This window comes from Electrona antarctica (genome assembly GCF_951216825.1).
Source record: "Electrona antarctica genome assembly, contig: scaffold_299, whole genome shotgun sequence".
Classification (NCBI taxonomy): Eukaryota; Metazoa; Chordata; class Actinopteri; order Myctophiformes; family Myctophidae; genus Electrona; species Electrona antarctica.
The window spans coordinates 77141-99730 of record NW_027636929.1 but is presented as its reverse complement, the minus strand read 5'-3'; the positions used below and the strand labels follow the sequence as shown (position 1 = coordinate 99730).

The 22590-nt window shown below is 45.1% G+C and overlaps 2 protein-coding genes across 4 annotated transcripts in view; one reads left to right on the top strand and one right to left on the bottom strand.

The window, feature by feature from the left end:
• The window catches only part of noa1 (nitric oxide associated 1), a gene marked incomplete at its 3' end in the record, with an annotated part of 64846 nt that extends 63637 nt beyond the window's left edge, over positions 1 to 1209 (bottom strand). The window contains exon 1 of the mRNA XM_079532388.1: positions 510 to 1209. Coding sequence (XP_079388514.1) covers positions 510 to 967 — 458 coding nt within the window. The remainder of the gene's footprint in view (positions 1 to 509) is intronic.
• nipsnap3a (nipsnap homolog 3A (C. elegans)) lies at positions 1185 to 22060 on the top strand. 3 transcript variants are annotated; one of them, XM_079532386.1, is made up of 6 exons: positions 1185 to 1262; positions 7939 to 8152; positions 10680 to 10844; positions 15620 to 15754; positions 17409 to 17483; positions 21246 to 22060. In XM_079532386.1, exons 1-6 carry the CDS (start codon positions 1236 to 1238, stop codon positions 21320 to 21322), a joined length of 693 nt encoding a protein of 230 aa, XP_079388512.1. In that variant the 5' UTR covers positions 1185 to 1235; the 3' UTR covers positions 21323 to 22060. The 3 variants fall into 3 exon arrangements, with proteins under 3 accessions (XP_079388512.1, XP_079388511.1, XP_079388513.1); XM_079532385.1 differs by lacking the exon at positions 1185 to 1262 and adding an exon at positions 1578 to 1756; XM_079532387.1 differs by lacking the exons at positions 1185 to 1262; positions 15620 to 15754 and adding an exon at positions 1578 to 1756.
• The last annotated feature ends 530 nt before the right edge of the window (positions 22061 to 22590 follow it).

Here is a 22590-nt window from a genome sequence, read left to right as displayed (position 1 = left end):
CAGCTAAGGGGGTCCCTGCTTCATCTGTCTCTCAGCTAAGGTGGTCCCTGCTTCATCTGTCTCTCAGCTAAGGGGGTCCCTGCTTCATCTGTCTCTCAGCTAAGGTGGTCCCTGCTTCATCTGTCTCTCAGCTAAGGGGGTTTCTGCTTCATCTGTCTCTCAGCTAGGGGGGTCCCTGCTTCATCTGTCTCTCAGCTAAGGGGGTCCCTGCTTCATCTGTCTCTCAGCTAAGGGGGTCCCTGCTTCATCTGTCTCTCAGCTAAGGGGGTCCCTGCGACCACACAAAAAAGGCAACATTGTTGTGGCTAGTTCTAAATATGAGTTTTAATATAATGTGAATTGCCCACCCAGCCACCCACCCAGCTAGCCCCATATGTGCCCTCTCCCTACGCTCATTCTGTAGCTCCGAGATGAGCTACAGAATGAGCGTAGGGAGAGGGCACATATGGGGCTACCACCCAGCCAGCCAGCCATCCCTCCCTCCCTCCCTCCCCTATAGACCCAGGTACCTCCTGTTCGTGTCCACAGCATACCCTCTGACGGTGGTGTAGCGCCTGCTGCTGAAGCCCACAACCCCGGTCCTCCAGGCTCCCACACCGGCCTCACTGGGGCCAGTCAGCCCGGTCCTCCAGGCTCCCAGACCGGCCTCACTGGGGCCAGTCAGCCCGGTCCTCCAGACTCCCACACCGGCGTCACTGCGGTCAGTCAGCCCGGTCCTCCAGACTCCCACACAGGCCTCACTGCGGTCAGTCAGCCCGGTCCTCCAGACTCCCACACCGGCGTCACTGGGGCCAGTCAGCCCGCCGGTCCTCCAGACTCCCACACCGGCATCACCACGGTCAGCGTGGCCAGGAACAGAGACTCCTCGCCGGGGAGGCGTCCAGCCAGCGTCTCGGTGCCTCCAGAGAGAACCACAGCCTCTGAGGGAGACCAGCTCCCGGAGCGGAGCTCTCAGAGTCAACATCATCTCCTCTGCAGTCAGAGATAAATTATAATAATAATAATCACTCTTTATATTGTGCTTATCAAGACGTCATATATCCATATATGGAGTTCTCTGTTGACCTGACGTCAGCGGTATATGTCTGTAGTTTAATCCATCGCGCTGCGTCCATAAAGCGACTCTTTAAAGGTTAAACATTAACAGTATTATTATTGAGACTGAATGACAACAACAAACACACGCCGCTGCTGGGCGCCGCCATCTTGGTTCCTGCCAGGGCGGAGATGACGTAATGACAACGTTATTATTTTTTTATCAGGTAAGAACGTTTATTTTATTTGTGTATTTGATTAATCCATATTTAATTAAATCAGGAATGATTTCCAACGTTAATAATAAATAATACAATAGTGAATCAAATAAATCTACCGTTAAAAAAAACTTCCAGGGGGCGTTGCGTGACGTCACTGACGTAACGGTTTTGGAGGAGTTTTTTTTTCTTCCCCAAGTTAATTTTCACTGAACAGGCAGGCAGGCAGGCAGGCAGGCAAGCAGGCAGGCAGGCAGGCAGGCAGGCAGACAGGCAGACAGGCAGACAGGCAGGCAGGCAGGCAGGCAGGCAGGCAGGCAGGCAGGCAGGCAGACAGACAGACAGACAGACAGACAGACAGACATTGTACCTCTTCTATTCTGTTTATTTTATTATTGTTATTTTATCATCATTATTATTTGACCACAATAATGTTGTCATTAATTAGAAACACAGTGGTTAAAACAGCCAGGATGGTGGAGACTGGAGGCAACGCGCTGGTGGTGAGTTTTACACACATGGATACATGATTTTTCAGAGGTTGTATACTATACTATAGCTGAAATATGTGCACGGACAGACTATATAGATGTGTTTTCAAACTCCAGCATGAACACAAACTTATTTGAATGCAGGCTTTATTGCATATTATTTGCTGGAGTTATGCAATAATGCATATAGCTATATGTATAGCTATTGCAGGTCCATAGTAGTTGAACATTAGTAAAGGTGACATGGCTTGGTTCCAGTGGAAAAAGTAATCAATATTGACTTGAGTAAAAGTATACTTTATTGTGTTTCAGAAGGTATCATTCATTATGTATGAAATGTATTAAAATATCTTTGAAAATAGCCGAGCTACAAAGCTCACAACGCACTGTAATTTTCAAATAGCCAAAGTTTATTAATGTATGTCTTGTAATGATAATTACAATCTACAAAGTAACTAGTAACTAAAGTACTTTAAAATAATTGTAGCCTATAGTGGAATTGTAGTGGAGTAGAGGTAAAAGTATTGAAAAGGGGAAATACTCCAGTATAGCCTACTGTACTTGATTAGATGCAGTTAAATACTCCAGTATAGCCTCCTGTACTTGATTAGATGCAGTTAAATACTCCAGTATAGCCTCCTGTACTTGATTAGATGCAGTTAAATACTCCAGTATAGCCTACTGTACTTGATTAGATGCAGTTAAGTTCCTCTCAATTCCACCGTTGCATGGCTGTGTATTAATGTATAGCTGACGTGACATTACAGCTACAGCTACAGTAGTCAGTAGTCAGTGGTCAGTGGTCAGTGGTCAGTGGTCAGTAGTCAGTAGTCAGTGGTCAGTGGTCAGTGGTCAGTAGTCAGTAGTCAGTGGTCAGTGGTCAGTGGTCAGTGGTCAGTGGTCAGTGGTCAGTAGTCAGTGGTCAGTGGTCAGTGGTCAGTGGTCAGTAGTCAGTAGTCAGTGGTGGTCAGTGGTCAGTGGTCAGTGGTCAGTGGTCAGTGGTCAGTAGTCAGTAGTCAGTAGTCAGTGGTCAGTGGTCAGTGGTCAGTAGTCAGTGGTCAGTGGTCAGTGGTCAGTGGTCAGTGGTCAGTGGTCAGTAGTCAGTGGTCAGTGGTCAGTGGTCAGTAGTCAGTAGTCAGTGGTCAGTGGTCAGTGGTCAGTGGTCAGTGGTCAGTGGTCAGTGGTCAGTGGTCAGTAGTCAGTAGTCAGTGGTCAGTGGTCAGTGGTCAGTGGTCAGTGGTCAGTGGTCAGTAGTCAGTGGTCAGTGGTCAGTGGTCAGTGGTCAGTGGTCAGTGGTCAGTGGTCAGTAGTCAGTAGTCAGTGGTCAGTAGTCAGTAGTCAGTGTAACAAATTAATGAGACATATTTACAACATAACTGTTTGTAGATCTCTATCTCTGTGTGTGTGTGTGTGTGTGTGTGTGTGTGTGTGTGTGTGTGTGTGTGTGTGTGTGTGTGTGTGTGTGTGTGTGTGTGTGTGTGTGTGTGTGTGTGTGTGTGTGTGTCAGGTTGTGGACACAGACCTTTGGACATGCAGTATATATGCGGGCGCAGTACTTAGTTTAGACAGTCCTTGGTTTAGACTAGTCCTTGGTTTAGACTAGTCCTTGGTTTAGACTAGTCCCTGGTTTAGACTAGTCATTGGGTTAGACCAGTCATTAGTCCTACAACTACAACCTATCTACCTGGTTTAGACCAGTCATTGGGTTAGACCAGTCATTAGTCCTACAACTACAACCTATCTACCTGGTTTAGACTAGTCATTGGGTTAGACTAGTCATTGGGTTAGACCAGTCATTGGGTTAGACCAGTCATTAGTCCTACAACTACAACCTATCTCAAACCCTCACCCTAAACCTAACCTCCCACGGGGCAGCACGGGGTGCATACGCCTAACCTTAACCCATGTCTAACCAATGACTAGTCTAAACTAAGTATGCACCCTAAACCTAACCTTAACCCATGTCTAACCCATGACTAGTCTAAACTAAGTATGCACCCTAAACCTAACCTTAACCCATGTCTAACCAATGACTAGTCTAAACTAAGTATGCACCCTAAACCTAACCTTAACCCATGTCTAACCCATGACTAGTCTAAACTAAGTATGCACCCTAAACCTAACCTTAACCCATGTCTAACCAATGACTAGTCTAAACTAAGTATGCACCCTAAACCTAACCTTAACCCATGTCTAACCAATGACTAGTCTAAACTAAGTATGCACCCTAAACCTAACCTTAACCCATGTCTAACCAATGACTAGTCTAAACTAAGTATGCACCCCCCTAAACCTAACCTTAACCCATGTCTAACCAATGACTAGTCTAAACTAAGTATGCACCCTAAACCTAACCTTAACCCATGTCTAACCAATGACTAGTCTAAACTAAGTATGCACCCTAAACCTAACCTTAACCCATGTCTAACCAATGACTAGTCTAAACTAAGTATGCACCCTAAACCTAACCTTAACCCATGTCTAACCAATGACTAGTCTAAACTAAGTATGCACCCTAAACCTAACCTTAACCCATGTCTAACCAATGACTAGTCTAAACTAAGTATGCACCCTAAACCTAACCTTAACCCATGTCTAACCAATGACTAGTCTAAACTAAGTATGCACCCTAAACCTAACCTTAACCCATGTCTAACCAATGACTAGTCTAAACTAAGTATGCACCCTAAACCTAACCTTAACCCATGTCTAACCAATGACTAGTCTAAACTAAGTATGCACCCCTACATGCAGGGTTCACCTCTCTGTGTCTCTGTGTGTGTCAGGTTGTGGACACAGACCTTTGGACATGCAGTAGCCTACATGCAGGCTTCACCTCTCTGTGTCTCTGTGTCTGTCAGGTTGTGGACACAGACCTTTGGACATGCAGTAGCCTACATGCAGGGTTCACCTCTCTGTGTCTCTGTGTGTGTCAGGTTGTGGACACAGACCTTTGGACATGCAGTAGCCTACATGCAGGGTTCACCTCTCTGTGTCTCTGTGTCTGTCAGGTTGTGGACACAGACCTTTGGACATGCAGTAGCCTACATGCAGGGTTCACCTCTCTGTGTCTCTGTGTGTGTCAGGTTGTGGACACAGACCTTTGGACATGCAGTAGCCTACATGCAGGCTTCACCTCTCTGTGTCTCTGTGTGTGTCAGGTTGTGGACACAGACCTTTGGACATGCAGTAGCCTACATGCAGGGTTCACCTCTCTGTGTCTCTGTGTGTGTCAGGTTGTGGACACAGACCTTTGGACATGCAGTAGCCTACATGCAGGCTTCACCTCTCTGTGTCTCTGTGTCTGTCAGGTTGTGGACACAGACCTTTGGACATGCAGTAGCCTACATGCAGGGTTCACCTCTCTGTGTCTCTGTGTGTGTCAGGTTGTGGACACAGACCTTTGGACATGCAGTAGCCTACATGCAGGGTTCACCTCTCTGTGTCTCTGTGTGTGTCAGGTTGTGGACACAGACCTTTGGACATGCAGTAGCCTACATGCAGGCTTCACCTCTCTGTGTCTCTGTGTCTGTCAGGTTGTGGACACAGACCTTTGGACATGCAGTAGCCTACATGCAGGGTTCACCTCTCTGTGTCTCTGTGTCTGTCAGGTTGTGGACACAGACCTTTGGACATGCAGTAGCCTACATGCAGGGTTCACCTCTCTGTGTCTCTGTGTGTGTCAGGTTGTGGACACAGACCTTTGGACATGCAGTAGCCTACATGCAGGCTTCACCTCTCTGTGTCTCTGTGTCTGTCAGGTTGTGGACACAGACCTTTGGACATGCAGTAGCCTACATGCAGGGTTCACCTCTCTGTGTCTCTGTGTCTGTCAGGTTGTGGACACAGACCTTTGGACATGCAGTAGCCTACATGCAGGGTTCACCTCTCTGTGTCTCTGTGTCTGTCAGGTTGTGGACACAGACCTTTGGACATGCAGTAGCCTACATGCAGGGTTCACCTCTCTGTGTCTCTGTGTCTGTCAGGTTGTGGACACAGACCTTTGGACATGCAGTAGCCTACATGCAGGGTTCACCTCTCTGTGTCTCTGTGTCTGTCAGGTTGTGGACACAGACCTTTGGACATGCAGTAGCCTACATGCAGGGTTCACCTCTCTGTGTCTCTGTGTGTGTCAGGTTGTGGACACAGACCTTTGGACATGCAGTAGCCTACATGCAGGGTTCACCTCTCTGTGTCTCTGTGTCTGTCAGGTTGTGGACACAGACCTTTGGACATGCAGTAGCCTACATGCAGGGTTCACCTCTCTGTGTCTCTGTGTGTGTCAGGTTGTGGACACAGACCTTTGGACATGCAGTAGCCTACATGCAGGGTTCACCTCTCTGTGTCTCTGTGTGTGTCAGGTTGTGGACACAGACCTTTGGACATGCAGTAGCCTACATGCAGGGTTCACCTCTCTGTGTCTCTGTGTCTGTCAGGTTGTGGACACAGACCTTTGGACATGCAGTAGCCTACATGCAGGGTTCACCTCTCTGTGTCTCTGTGTCTGTCAGGTTGTGGACACAGACCTTTGGACATGCAGTAGCCTACATGCAGGGTTCACCTCTCTGTGTCTCTGTGTCTGTCAGGTTGTGGACACAGACCTTTGGACATGCAGTAGCCTACATGCAGGGTTCACATGGTGAAATCCTACATACAGTAGGATGATAGTTTAACATTAACAGAGTCCACTCAGTAGAAATATGGAATTATTAACCCATCGAGACCTGAGAACAGATTCTACAAAATGTCTTCTAAATCATGACAGTTTTGTGAAAAAACCTTATGTTTCCATGTCAGCGGTTCTCAAAGTTTTCACGTGCAAGGATGTATTTTGACCGCCGACCCCCCCATCTGAAACCCCCCCATCTGAAACCCCCCGACCCCCCCATCTGGCCGCCGACCCCGCCCCCCCCGACCCCCCCCCGACCCCCCCATCTGGCTGCCGACCCCCCCATCTGGCCGCCGACCCCCCCCCCCCGACCCACCCGACCCCCCCATCTGACCGCCGACCCCCCCATCTGAAACCCCCCGACCCCCCCATCTGGCCGCCGACCCCCCCATCTGGCCGCCGACCCCCCCCCCCCCCAGACCCCCCCATCTGAAAACATGTTAAAAAAGTTCGCTCTGAAAGAATAATGTATTCGAAGATTTGCGCCACATTTCCGTGATTTAAAAAAAATAGCAGATCTACAAGCTCGGTTTGCTTGCTGTCCATTTAAGGCTATGCTGTTCCAAGTTAAATAAGGTTTAACAAAACAAAACAAGAAGTATAAAGTCACAGATTCAAAAGGTATTTGACATGATTTCATTTCCGTGCAGGGCTCATCGCCATGTGGGCTTGTGGTGGACAGTTTTGTCAAAATATATATTTTGCAACAGACATACACAAAAATGTGTGTTTACCAGAAACAGAAAGGGCTATAGCCCTGAATGACCAGGTCTGTAACTCTGAGAGTGTAACACATGGACCCACATGGACCCTTATAGGTCTGTAACTCTGAGAGTGTAACACATGGACCCACATGGACCCTTACAGGTCTGTAACTCTGAGAGTGTACACATGGAACCACATGGACCCTTATGGGTCTGTAACTCTGAGAGTGTACACATGGAACCACATGGACCCTTACAGGTCTGTAACTCAGAGAGTGTACACATGGAACCACATGGACCCTTACAGGTCTGTAACTCTGAGAGTGTACACATGGAACCAAATGGACCCTTACAGGTCTGTAACTCAGAGAGTGTAACACATGGAACCAAATGGACCCTAATGGGTCTGTAACTCTGAGAGTGTACACATGGAACCAAATGGACCCTTACAGGTCTGTAACTCTGAGAGTGTAACACATGGAACCAAATGGACCCTTATGGGTCTGTAACTCTGAGAGTGTACACATGGAACCAAATGGACCCTTACAGGTCTGTAACTCTGAGAGTGTAACACATGGAACCAAATGGACCCTTATGGGTCTGTAACTCTGAGAGTGTACACATGGAACCAAATGGACCCTGTGGGTCCATTTGGTTCCATGTGTACACTCTCAGAGTTATGTGTAGGTCCATGGAAATAAAATAGGTTGATCATTCATAATGTGCCGCATACGTTGTAGTAAATCTAATAATTATAATTATAATTAAGGCGGAAAAAAGAATAACAAATGAAACAAGTATTCTATGCTTTATCTCCATAGCAACAGTCTCGGGCGCGCCTCTCAACTGGGTCCCAGCAGCAACAGCGAACCTTCTATGAGTTCCGCACGTACTGCATCCGACCTGAGAAGAACGCCTCCTTCATCAAGCTGACCAATGAGAAGATCCATCTCAGGACCGCCCACTCCGAGCTGATTGGCTACTGGAGCGTGGAGTACGGCGCGCTCAACCAAGTGGTCCATATATGGAAGTATGGTGAGTGCGAGACAGAGTGTGTGTGTGTGTGTGTGTGTGTGTGTGTGTGTGTGTGTGTGTGTGTGTGTGTGTGTGTGTGTGTGTGTGTGTGTGTGTGTGTGTGTGTGTGTGTGTGTGTGTGTGTGTGTGTGTGTGTGTGTGTGTGTGTGTGTGTGTTTAGACCCACATGTTTGAGCCAGCGTGGATGATTACATTTATTTCTTGATTGCCTCTTGTCTTGTTTAAACATGACGTCATGGGGAGCTGTGCTCCATAACAGGCTTGATAAGCCCAAAGCGTATATTGATAACGGATACTCAATAAGCTTGTTATCGGGTTTTTTCGGGTATCGGTCCCCACTGGTACGTGTACCTGTGCTGGTACGTGTACCTGTGCTGGTACGTGTACCTGTGCTGGTACGTGGGACATGTCCCATTACATCATCATCATCATCATCATTTTTCGACCGTGGTCGAGATCATGGATTTCACAATGCCACGCCAGACTTCCCGGTCCTTCATTGCCGTCCCCAGTTTCCTGCTTACTGATGCATGTGTCCCTATAGCGATGACATCAGGGGACGACAGTTTTCTACCTCTGGTCTGCTTCGAGGCAGGACTATATCAGGGAAGATATAACCTCATTGTCAGCTCTGTAGCAGTGGCCGGAAAACTGTGTTCTTCTGGATCGGACTAGTGAAGAAACACAGGGAAGGTTGCCGTATATTGTCCCACTGGTATACGCGAGAAGGGAATCCCAAGTTTTTCCCAACCGTGAATCTATAAGTGTCACCAGGATCAATGATATGGTCAATGAGAATGATTATAACATTATGTTGATGTGATATAATGATATAGCAGCGGGTAGGGTAGGGTAGGGGTAGGGTAGGGTAGGGTAGGTAGGGTAGGGTAGGGTAGGATAGGGTAGGGTAGGGTAAGGTAGGGTAGGGTGGGTAGGGTAGGGTAGGGTAGGGTGGGTAGGGTAGGGTAGGGTAGGGTAGGGTGGGTAGGGTAGGGTAGGGTAGGATAGGGTAAGGTAGGGTAGGGTAGGGTAGGGTAGGGTAGGGTAGGATAGGGTAGTAGGGTAGGGTAAGGGTAGGGTAGGGTAGGGTAGGGGTAGGGTAGGGTAGGGTAGGGTAGGGTAGGGTAGGGTAGGGTAGGGTAGGGTAGGGTAGGGTAGGGTAGGGTAGGGTAGGGTAGGGTAGGGTAGGCTTCTTGAGGCCAGTAAACTGTCTTCTGTGTTTAGGTACGATGATGCTTTTATTGTTAGATAAAAATATTGTGGAAAACAGCCGATCTACAAATGTTTCTATCTCTCTGCCTGTCTCTCAGACGGGTATTCCATGATGCCTCTCTCTCTCTCTCTCTCTCTCTCTCTCTCTCTCTCTCTCTCTCTCTCTCTCTCTCTCTCTCTCTCTCTCTCGGATTTGTTGTGGAATGATGTCGCTGTCCTGAGGCTGGTTATTGTTGGCTGATGGTTTGTTAAGCGTCAGGACCAGCTGACTGAGGGGACTCTTCGCTATGTTCATCTCTTGGCTTTTGAGGGCTTTATAATGATAGGATTTGGGGTCACTCAGTTTTAGGTGTTTCTAATTAATTAATCTAATTAATGTTAATAATTAGAGGGTATTGGCCTAATTCTGCTCTGCATGCATTGTTAGGAGTCTTCCTCTGGACCCGGAGGATTCTCTTACAAAACTCTGCATGCAGGATGTCGATTGGATGTTTTTCCCATTTTCCAAAATCATTTTTTGTGAGTGGACCCCAAACTTCACTGCCATATAGTGCAATAGGTTCAATCACTGATTGGACTATTTTGAGCCAGGTCCTAATTGGGATGTCAACTTGTGTTGACTTTTTGATGGCATAGAAAGCTCTCCTTGCTTTCTCTTTCAGTTCTTTCAGTTCATTAATAGTGGAACTGATGGCCCAGGCGGTGGCGTAACCGTCTGGGCACCCGACTGGTAATCCAGTCGCAGTGTGCCGCGGGTTCGACTCCCGAGCCCGACACGGCCTTTACTGCATGTCTTCCCCCATCTCTCTCCCGTTTCCTGTCTGCCTACTGTCTGTCCCTTCAAAAACCAATAAAAGGCGTAAGCCGCAAAAAAAATATCGTATTAAATAAATAGTGGAACTGATCTTCAGCCCTAGGTATGTATAATTATTTGTTTGTTGGATTGTTGATGTTCCTAGGGTGAAGTTGTACTTTCGACTCGTGGACCTTTTTTGGAATATTACTACTTTGGTTTTGTCAGGGTTAATTGTCAGCGCCCAGGACTGACAACATGTTTCAAGCAGAGCCAGGTTCTGCTGTAGACCCTCTTCTGTTGGTGACAGCAGAACCAGGTCATCTGCATAGAGGAGGAATCTGATTTCTCTCTCTCTCTCTCTCTCTCTCTCTCTCTCTCTCTCTCTCTCTCCCCCTCTCTCTCTCTCTCTCTCTCTCTCTCTCTCTCTCTCTCTCTCTCTCTCTCTCTCTCTCTCTCCTCTCTCTCCCTCTCTCTCTCTCCTCTCTCTCTCTCCTCTCTCTCTCTCTCTCTCTCTCACAGACGGGTATTCCATGCGGGCGGGCGTGCGGGCAGCCCTGGCTCAGGACCCCAAGTGGCTGGAGGAGTACATCTCGGTGGCCATGCCCATGTTGACCTCACAGGACAACGAGGTCACGGCGCTGGCCCCGTGGACCCCCTCGCTACAGGGACCCCCCAAGCAGGGAGGTATGTATGTTGACCTTTGACCTGGACCCCTAGGCTTTTTTTTTTTCCCCCTAAAATATTGTCTATATACATTTCATGAATCCACTGCTGACCGGCTGTGGGTTGTTATAGGGGTTTATACTGTATGTCAGGGGTTCTCAACCCGTGGGTCGCGACCCCTCGGGGGGTCACGACAAATATGTTTGGGGGGTCCCCAAATTATTTAAAAAAATCACACCCGTGTGAACTGAGTGGTGCAGGGTCTTATATAGCCTGATCAGCTGTGGTCTGACGTAATGTCAGTGACCATAGTAACCATGCTCATTATTTTGGGCCCCACATACAGGTACACACACACAGACACAAACACGTATACAAACACGTATACAGCCAAGCTGGTTGTTGGAGTCATAGATATATATAAACTCTAGATAGCTCACCCGCGCTGTTGGCAAATGGAGAGTGACGTCGTTACGTGGCGGCCATCTTACCTCGGGACACATAACATTGTGTCTATGGGGCATGTACTCTTAAATGACCATACATTTTCAACCGATTTTCAAACGGTTTGGTTTGTTATATACGTCAGAGACGTCCGCATACGTATATGATTTTATACGACGTTCATATAAAAAAAAATAAGCAGATAAGCGTCCTGAATCATAGCCACGTTGACAACGTTTGTAATAAACCAACCCGTTTGTAAATCCGTCAAGATTTGAGCGAGTTATGACTGTTTCTGTTTGAGCTGCCATTGAACATACTGTACTGTAGCCCCGAAGTAAGATGGCTGCCGGGTGAACGACGTCAGAAACTCCGCCTTGAGCCATCTAGTGTTTATATATATCTATGGTTGGAGTGGTTTGCACCACTCAAAAAAAGAAAAAGGGGGGTTTACATATAGTACACTATAGTGCATGCATACACATTCCCTAATGATTATACCTGGTTTCAGTATTTATTTATGGTGTATTGTCTCTATTATTAAGGTTATTGTAGCGGTCAATTTATATTGGGGGTCGGTAGGGGGCGGGGCGGGGGTCCCGAGACGTTGCCAAAGCATTTCCGGGGGTCCCCGGCCAAAAACGTTGAGAACCCCTGCTGTATGTGACCATCCTATTAGGCAAGAGGTCATCATGCTTTAACCCATTCTGGGCGGGAACCCCTTTTGGTGTTTTAAACATTATGTTTTAATTTAGCTATTGAAAAATAGCAGATCTACAAGTTCATAGCGCGCCACCGAGTGGCGCGCTATGAACTTGTAGGTCTGCTATTTTTGAAAAATCGTGAACATGTTGCGCACATCTTTGAATATAATATTCTGTCAGAGCGAACGTTTTTAACTCAAATCTTTGCTTCTGGGGGGTCCCTGGAACAACATGTTTTCAGATGGCCAAAAACAGATAATTCTGGGGGTCCTTGACATGGAAAAAGGTTGAGAACCACTGACATAGAAACATGGGGTTTTAACCCTGTGAGAACCACTGATATAGAAACATGGGGTTTTAACCCTGTGAGAACCACTGACATAGAAACATGGGGTTTTAACCCTGTGAGAACCACTGATATAGAAACATAGGGTTTAACCCTGTGAGAACCACTGATATAGAAACATAGGGTTTAACCCTGTGAGAACCACTGACATAGAAACATGGGTTTAACCCTGTGAGAACCACTGATATAAAAACATGGGGTTTTAACCCCGTGAGAACCACTGACACAGAAACATAGGGTTTAACCCTGTGAGAACCACTGATATAGAAACATGTGGTTTTAACCCTGTGAGAACCACTGACACAGAAACATGGGGTTTAACCCTGTGAGAACCACTGATATAGAAACATAGGGTTTAACCCTGTGAGAACCACTGACATAGAAACATGGGGTTTTAACCCTGTGAGAACCACTGACACAGAAACATGGGGTTTTAACCCTGTGAGAACCACTGACACAGAAGCATGAGGTTTAACCCTGTGAGAACCACTGACACAGAAACATGGGGTTTTAACCCTGTGAGAACCACTGACACAGAAACATGAGGTTTAACCCTGTGAGAACCACTGATACAGAAACATGGGGTTTAACCCTGTGAGAACCACTGACACAGAAACATAGGGTTTAACCCTGTGAGAACCACTGACATAGAAACATGGGGTGTTAACCCTGTGAGAACCACTGACACAGAAACATGAGGTTTAACCCTGTGAGAACCACTGACACAGAAACATGGGGTTTTAACCCCGTGAGAACCACTGACATAGAAACATGAGGTTTAACCCTGTGAGAACCACTGACACAGAAACATGAGGTTTAACCCTGTGAGAACCACTGACACAGAAACATAGGGTTTAACCCTGTGAGAACCACTGATACAGAAACATGGGGTTTAACCCTGTGAGAACCACTGACACAGAAACATAGGGTTTAACCCTGTGAGAACCACTGACATAGAAACATAGGGTTTAACCCTGTGAGAACCACTGACATAGAAACATGGGTTTAACCCTGTGAGAACCACTGATATAAAAACATGGGGTTTTAACCCCGTGAGAACCACTGACACAGAAACATAGGGTTTAACCCTGTGAGAACCACTGATATAGAAACATGGGGTTTTAACCCTGTGAGAACCACTGACACAGAAACATGGGGTTTAACCCTGTGAGAACCACTGATATAGAAACATAGGGTTTAACCCTGTGAGAACCACTGACATAGAAACATGGGGTTTTAACCCTGTGAGAACCACTGACACAGAAACATGGGGTTTTAACCCTGTGAGAACCACTGACACAGAAGCATGAGGTTTAACCCTGTGAGAACCACTGACACAGAAACATGGGGTTTTAACCCTGTGAGAACCACTGACACAGAAACATGAGGTTTAACCCTGTGAGAACCACTGATACAGAAACATGGGGTTTAACCCTGTGAGAACCACTGACACAGAAACATAGGGTTTAACCCTGTGAGAACCACTGACATAGAAACATGGGGTTTTAACCCTGTGAGAACCACTGACACAGAAACATGAGGTTTAACCCTGTGAGAACCACTGACACAGAAACATGGGGTTTTAACCCCGTGAGAACCACTGACATAGAAACATGAGGTTTAACCCTGTGAGAACCACTGACACAGAAACATGGGGTTTAACCCTGTGAGAACCACTGACACAGAAACATGGGGTTTTCTGAAAACTGTAAGAATTTAGAAGACATTTTGTAGAATCTAGTGTCAGTCAGGTCTGAATGGGTTAAAACGGCCATAGCCGTAATCACACATGTGATGAGGTCATCACATGTGATGAGGTCATCACATGTGATGAGGTCAGCACATGTGATGAGGTCAGCACATGTGATGAGGTCAGCACATGTGATGAGGTCAGCACATGTGATGAGGTCAGCACATGTTGGGGCACATTTGAAATGACATGTGGGAAAGTGGCCGAATTTAGGCCAAGGAGTGTTTTTTTTGTGCAAAACTAATGCTTGGAATTGATTCAGAATCATGAAGTTTGACACGTCACATGCTACTTAAAGCATAATGAGATTTTGAATAATTGCTCAATACCGACAGCCGGTCAGCAAGTGGATTCATGAATGTATAGACAATAGACAAAAAACAATATAACAAATCTCCCACTTTAAACAAACTAGCAGGGAGGTAATGCCTCCGTTCGGCCACAGGGTGGCACTGTGGAGCCTTGTTTTATTATGACATGGGAAATGATCATAGAGTATATAAAGGATAGAGACCGAACTGGAGCGTTAGCCCCGCCCCCCCCCCCCCGCTATTCATTTCAGTGGAAGTTGCTCAGTGGCGTTTTGAAGCACCCGGAAGACTTCCGGAAGTATAATGATAACTCAATGGCTCGAGTGAGCGGAAGTTTAGCCTAGCCTAGCCCAAGGACTGTCTAAAGAGGACGAGACGCGAAGACAACATGGCGTCGTACGGGCGACGCCATGTTGCTCACATGGTGCTCCATGGAAGGAAAGAAACATGCGCAGTTGAGACCAGGAAGTTGGACATGACAAATCATAGATATGGCGCAAATGGCCCAGCAGATGGTGTGATGCCAATGAAAGGAGAGATGCTTGTACATATGTCACGTCCGACCAACATTACTGTCTGTGTGATGATCCATGCTGGGACTTACTTATCCATTTGCTGTTAAAACGTTAATATAAAAGGTAAAATGCAATGACGTGACATGATATGTACAAGCATATCTCCTGTCAGTGGCATCACACCATCTGCTGGGCCATTTGTGCCATATCTATGATTTGTCATGTCCAACTTCCTGGTCTCAACTGCGCATGTTTCTTTCAGAGCACCATGTGAGCAACATGGCGTCGCCCTTACGGTCTTCGCGTCTCGTCCTTCTTAGACAGTCCTTGGCCCAGCCCCGGACCTCAATTTTGAGGTCCGGGCTTTTCACGTGATGTCATGAACGTCCGTCCACTTCCATTAAGTGCTGCAATTCCACATTTCGCCAGTAGGTAGTGGCATCTTCAACGTTGGATAGCCTTACTGGGGGCTTGGAAATGATTACCAAACTTTTTCATGTCACCAGGACTCACGGCCAAGCTACACCAGGCTTTTCTCGCGCGTTTCCCCTAAACGCGTGTGTGTGTGTGTGTGTGTGTGTGTGTGTGTGTGTGTGTGTGTGTGTGTGTGTGTGTGTGTGTGTGTGTGTGTGTGTGTGTGTGTGTGTGTGTGTGTGTGTGTGTGTGTGTGTGTGTGCGTGTGTGTGCGCGCGTGCGTTACGTGCGTGCGTTGCGTTGCGTGTGTAGGCGTGTACGAGCTGTGCTCCTTCCACATGCGTCCTGGAGGTCCGGGGGTTTGGGAGGAGGCGTTCAGCTCAGCCGGCCCAGGAACAGCTCACCTGGTGGGGGCGTTTCACACTGAGACTGGCCTCCTCAACACAGGTATAAACAGGGCCTTTCACACTGAGACTGGCCTCCTCAACACAGGTATAAACAGGGCTTTCACTGGCCTCCTCAACACAGGTATAAACAGGGCCTTTCACTGGCCTCCTCAACACAGGTATAAACAGGCCTTTCACTGGCCTCCTCAACACAGGTATAAACAGGAGCTTATTTTAATGATGTTTAGGACTGTGGTTCCCAAGGTGGGGTCCGGGGGCCCCCAGGGGTCCTTGAGGGACTGCTAATTGTAGTTTGCGGTCTAGTCTAACTTGGACTCAGGGGGGTGGACGCCTCTGCCTTGCATAGTCCCCAGTGAATAGGCAGGTTGCCCTTCACTGGTAACCTTACATTGGATTTTAAATATATGAAGGTATTGTAGGCTGGGATTTTACAAAAAAGCCCCCCCTTTTAAATACATACATACAGACATACAGACATACAGACATACATACTTATAAGGTATGCCATCTGGTGGCTAATGAACCAAACACATTTTCAGAAGTTGAAGCAGTTTTAGAGGACCCACTTTTAGGCCAGTGCAACAGAGCATGCTTTTGCCTTTTTTTAAAACCTTACCCATTTTAACCAAATACATACATACATACATACATACATACATACATACATACATACATACATACATACATACATACATACATACATACATACATACATACATACATACATACATACATACATACATACATACCCCTATTGACCTTATACCAACCTTGAAACGTACTTTAGTTACATCATCGAGAACAGTGATCCCTTATTGGCCGGTGGAAAATACATATGTGACCAGATTTGACTGAGGGACTCCCATTGGACTTTATACATTTTCGTGTTTTCATGTCATGTGAAAGCAGGGAATCATAGCTTCAAATTGACATGTTGGTTGTTCAGTTTGACCCACCAGTTTTGGAGATATGGCTTATAGAGTAATGTCTGGCAGAGAAACAGCGAGTTGAGAAAACTCAACTTGAAAGGTTCACTTCTGTGGTCTCTAACATTACACCTAGCTACATGTTTAAGCATTTATTTCATATTTACATGTCTTCTGTGGTCTCTAACATTACACCTAGCTACATGCTTAAGCATTTATTTAATATTTACATGTCTTCTGTGGTCTCTAACATTACACCTAGCTACATGCTTAAGCATTTATTTAATATTTACATGGGATTACCTGAGATTACCTGAGATTACCTGAGATTACCTGATTACCTGAGATTACCTGATTACCTGAGCCCAAAACATTTGAGAACCTCAGAGATAGAGGGTCAGATTAAGATAATTAATAAATATCGTCTGGTTTCCAGGCTAAGATAATTAATGAATATCGACCGTCTAGTTTCCAGGCTACTGTAAGATAATTAATAAATGAATATTAGTTTCGAGGCTAAGATAATTAAGTAATTATCGTCTGGTTTCCAGGCTATTGATAATTAATAAACTAATATTGCTGATGTGTGTTTGTGTCTCGTATACAGTTCACACTCTGTGGTTACGACAGCACTGATGTGTGTGTGTGTGTGTGTGTGTGTGTGTGTGTGTGTGTGTGTGTGTGTGTGTGTGTGTGTGTGTGTGTGTGTGTGTGTGTGTGTGTGTGTGTGTGTGTGTGTGTGTGTGTGTGTGTGTGTGTCTCGTACAGTTCACACTCTGTGGTGGTACGACGGCGCTGACCAGCGCGCTGCTGCTGACAGAGACGCAAGACTGCTGACCGCTGGTAAGATGTACAGCTAACTAACACCATAATATACAAGACTGGTAAGATGTACAGCTAACTAACATAATAATATACAAGACTGGTAAGATGTACAGCTAACTAACATAATAATATACAAGACTGGTAAGATGTACAGCTAACTAACATAATAATATACAAGACTGGTAAGATGTACAGCTAACTAACATAATAATATACAAGACTGGTAAGATGTACAGCTAACTAACACCATAATATACAAGACTGGTAAGATGTACAGCTAACTAACACCATAATATACAAGACTGGTAAGATGTACAGCTAACTAACATAATAATATACAAGACTGGTAAGATTTACAGCTAACTAACATAATAATATACAAGACTGGTAAGATGTACAGCTAACTAACACCATAATATACAAGACTGGTAAGATGTACAGCTAACTAACACCATAATATACAAGACTGGTAAGATGTACAGCTAACTAACACCATAATATACAAGACTGGTAAGATGTACAGCTAACTAACACCATAATATACAAGACTGGTAAGATGTACAGCTAACTAACATAATAATATACAAGACTGGTAAGATGTACAGCTAACTAACACCATAATATACAAGACTGGTAAGATGTACAGCTAACTAACACCATAATATACAAGACTGGTAAGATGTACAGCTAACTAACATAATAATATACAAGACTGGTAAGATGTACAGCTAACTAACACCATAATATACAAGACTGGTAAGATGTACAGCTAACTAACATAATAATATACAAGACTGGTAAGATGTACAGCTAACTAACATAATAATATACAAGACTGGTAAGATGTACAGCTAACTAACACCATAATATACAAGACTGGTAAGATGTACAGCTAACTAACATAATAATATACAAGACTGGTAAGATGTACAGCTAACTAACACCATAATATACAAGACTGGTAAGATGTACAGCTAACTAACACCATAATATACAAGACTGGTAAGATGTACAGCTAACTAACACCATAATATACAAGACTGGTAAGATGTACAGCTAACTAACATAATAATATACAAGACTGGTAAGATGTACAGCTAACTAACACCATAATATACAAGACTGGTAAGATGTACAGCTAACTAACATAATAATATACAAGACTGGTAAGATGTACAGCTAACTAACACCATAATATACAAGACTGGTAAGATGTACAGCTAACTAACATAATAATATACAAGACTGGTAAGATGTACAGCTAACTAACACCATAATATACAAGACTGGTAAGATGTACAGCTAACTAACACCATAATATACAAGACTGGTAAGATGTACAGCTAACTAACACCATAATATACAAGACTGGTAAGATGTACAGCTAACTAACACCATAATATACAAGACTGGTAAGATGTACAGCTAACTAACACCATAATATACAAGACTGGTAAGATGTACAGCTAACTAACAACATAATATACAAGACTGGTAAGATGTACAGCTAACTAACAACATAATATACAAGACTGGTAAGATGTACAGCTAACTAACAACATAATATACAAGACTGGTAAGATGTACAGCTAACTAACATAATAATATACAAGACTGGTAAGATGTACAGCTAACTAACACCATAATATACAAGACTGGTAAGATGTACAGCTAACTAACAACATAATATACAAGACTGGTAAGATGTACAGCTAACTAACATAATAATATACAAGACTGGTAAGATGTACAGCTAACTAACACCATAATATACAAGACTGGTAAGATGTACAGCTAACTAACACCATAATATACAAGACTGGTAAGATGTACAGCTAACTAACACCATAATATACAAGACTGGTAAGATGTACAGCTAACTAACACCATAATATACAAGACTGGTAAGATGTACAGCTAACTAACACCATAATATACAAGACTGGTAAGATGTACAGCTAACTAACACCATAATATACAAGACTGGTAAGATGTACAGCTAACTAACAACATAATATACAAGACTGGTAAGATGTACAGCTAACTAACATAATAATATACAAGACTGGTAAGATGTACAGCTAACTAACTAACAAACATTATGATATAATATACTATATACTGGCCCAGGGCCTGGGCCTGGTGAGACCAGGACTCTGGTGCAACGCACAGGGCCTGGGCCTGGTGAGACCAGGACTCTGGTGCAACGCACAGGGCCTGACCTGGTGAGAGCAGGAGTGGACCTGGTGAGAGCAGGACTCTGGTGCAATGCACAGGTCCTGGGCCTGGTGAGACGTAGGAGGGGCCCGGACAGGAGTCAACCCACAGAGCCTAGTCCTTCCATGCGCCAGAATGGTACCTCCAAGTCCCGGCAGAGTAGTTCAGGAGGAACGGATTGTGTGGCCCTGGTTTTTCCCTAATGGGACTGATCGAGGGTAGCTACTGGGACGTAAGTCGGGACTTGATCACTCCCGGCTGGGTCGCCTGAGTGAGGGGTATGATGTTGGGAGACCCGAAACCCTGATGACCTCAGGATACATCACTGAGGATACGTCCCAGGTGCATCCATGCGATGTATTTTGTTTTAGTTTTGGTGTCAGGCAGAAATCTTTTTGTGTTTTATCGTAAAATAATGTCCTGCTTGATCACACTACAGTGTCACACAAAAGCATCAACAGTAACAGTCTTGGACATAGAACGATGTGGTATATATCGTTGTTGTTGTTGTTGTTGTTGTTGTTGTAGTCGGGTGGCCAAAGGGCGAGGCCAGCCGTGCACCTCCCCTGTCGGTCGTTAGTGGACTAAGGAGGGTTCATGAGTTTAACACCACCTTGCACTTTGCCAGTCACTCTAGATGTAGCCTGGAACTCACCTATGCTTTCTATGGCATAGGCAGCTCTAGATGTAGCCTGGAACTCACCTATGCTTTCTATGGCATAGGCAGCTCTAGATGTAGCCTGGAACTCACCTATGCTTTCTATGGCATAGGCAGCTCTAGATGTAGCCTGGAACTCACCTATGCTTTCTATGGCATAGGCAGCTCTAGATGTAGCCTGGAACTCACCTATGCTTTCTATGGCATAGGCAGCTCTAGATGTAGCCTGGAACTCACCTATGCTTTCTATGGCATAGGCAGCTCTAGATGTAGCCTGGAACTCACCTATGCTTTCTATGGCATAGGCAGCTCTAGATGTAGCCTGGAACTCACCTATGCTTTCTATGGCATAGGCAGCTCTAGATGTAGCCTGGAACTCACCTATGCTTTCTATGGCATAGGCAGCTCTAGATGTAGCCTGGAACTCACCTATGCTTTCTATGGCATAGGCAGCTCCCGGCAGGATCCGCCGGGAGAAACTATGCGCTATGAGCTGCGCGACATGAGACTAATTACTTAGAGCGACAGAGAGAGAGAGAGGAGTGTGTGTGTGTGTGTGTGTGTGTGTGTGTGTGTGTGTGTGTATATGTGTATATGTGCGTCAATTTAACAACAGGTGCAGACGATCAGAAATCAGCAGAGAGTGAGCGATGTTTGCGCTACTCTATGCCGAATTGAAGTGGACTCGGACCCAGACTTTTTTTTTCTCCCTGGAAATAAAAACGTCTGGGTTTCCGAGGCTACTCTAGATGTGACTCTTATCTAGATTTATTTACAATGTAGGCATTTTAGCAGACACTCTGAACATGAGAGAATATTAACTCTCTGTCTGTCTCTGTCTGTCTGTCTGTCTGTCTGTCTGTCTGTCTGTCTGTCTGTCTGTCTGTCTGTCTGTCTGTCTCCAGTCAAGGAGAGCGGGGACCTCCTGCTGTCTCAGAGAAACAAGCTGATGTTTCCGTGTGCGTTCTCTCCTCTCAAATAACTGCACCTCCTCCTGAAGAACATCCTCCTGAAGAACCTCCTCAAATAACTGCACCTCCTCCTGAATAACCTCCTTCTCCTCCCTTTTGTGCCAGGGAAAATAATACATCTTCAATAGAATAAATACATGTTCAGAATCTACAGCTTGGTAGACTGCAGATAACCAACACACCAACATAGAATCTATAGCTTGGTAGACTGCAGATAACCAACACACCAACATAGAATCTATAGCTTGGTAGACTACAGATAACCAACCAACACACCAACATAGAATCTACAGCTTGGTAGACTACAGATAACCAACATAGAATCTACAGCTTGGTAGACTGCAGATAACCAACACACCAACATAGAATCTACAGCTTGGTAGACTGCAGATAACCAACACACCAACATAGAATCTACAGCTTGGTAGACCAAATATAACCAACACACCAACATAGAATCTACAGCTTGGTAGACTGCAGATAACCAACACACCAACATAGAATCTATAGCTTGGTAGACTGCAGATAACCAACACACCAACATAGAATCTACAGCTTGGTAGACTGCAGATAACCAACACACCAACATAGAATCTATAGCTTGGTAGACTGCAGATAACCAACACACCAACATAGAATCTACAGCTTGGTAGACTGCAGATAACCAACACACCAACATAGAATCTATAGCTTGGTAGACTGCAGATAACCAACACACCAACATAGAATCTACAGCTTGGTAGACTACAGATAACCAACACACCAACATATAATCTACAGCTTGGTAGACTGCAGATAACCAACACACCAACATAGAATCTACAGCTTGGTAGACTGCAGATAACCAACACACCAACATAGAATCTACAGCTTGGTAGACTACAGATAACCAACACACCAACATATAATCTACAGCTTGGTAGACTGCAGATAACCAACACCAACATAGAATCTACAGCTTGGTAGACTACAGATAACCAACATACCAACATAGAATCTACAGCTTGGTAGACTACAGATAACCAACACACCAACATAGAATCTACAGTTTGGTAGACTACAGGATCTCCATACATGGACATACACAAGGGACAATGACAGACAGACAGATACAATTTACAATTTATAGGCATTTATCAGACGCTCTTAATCCAGAGCGATTTACATTAAGCAGTAACAAAAAGCATGGCAATACATCACATACAAAGTAGTTATCATGAAACATGCGTAAGCTAAGAACGTAACAGTGGAATATCTATATAATGAAACTATACATATA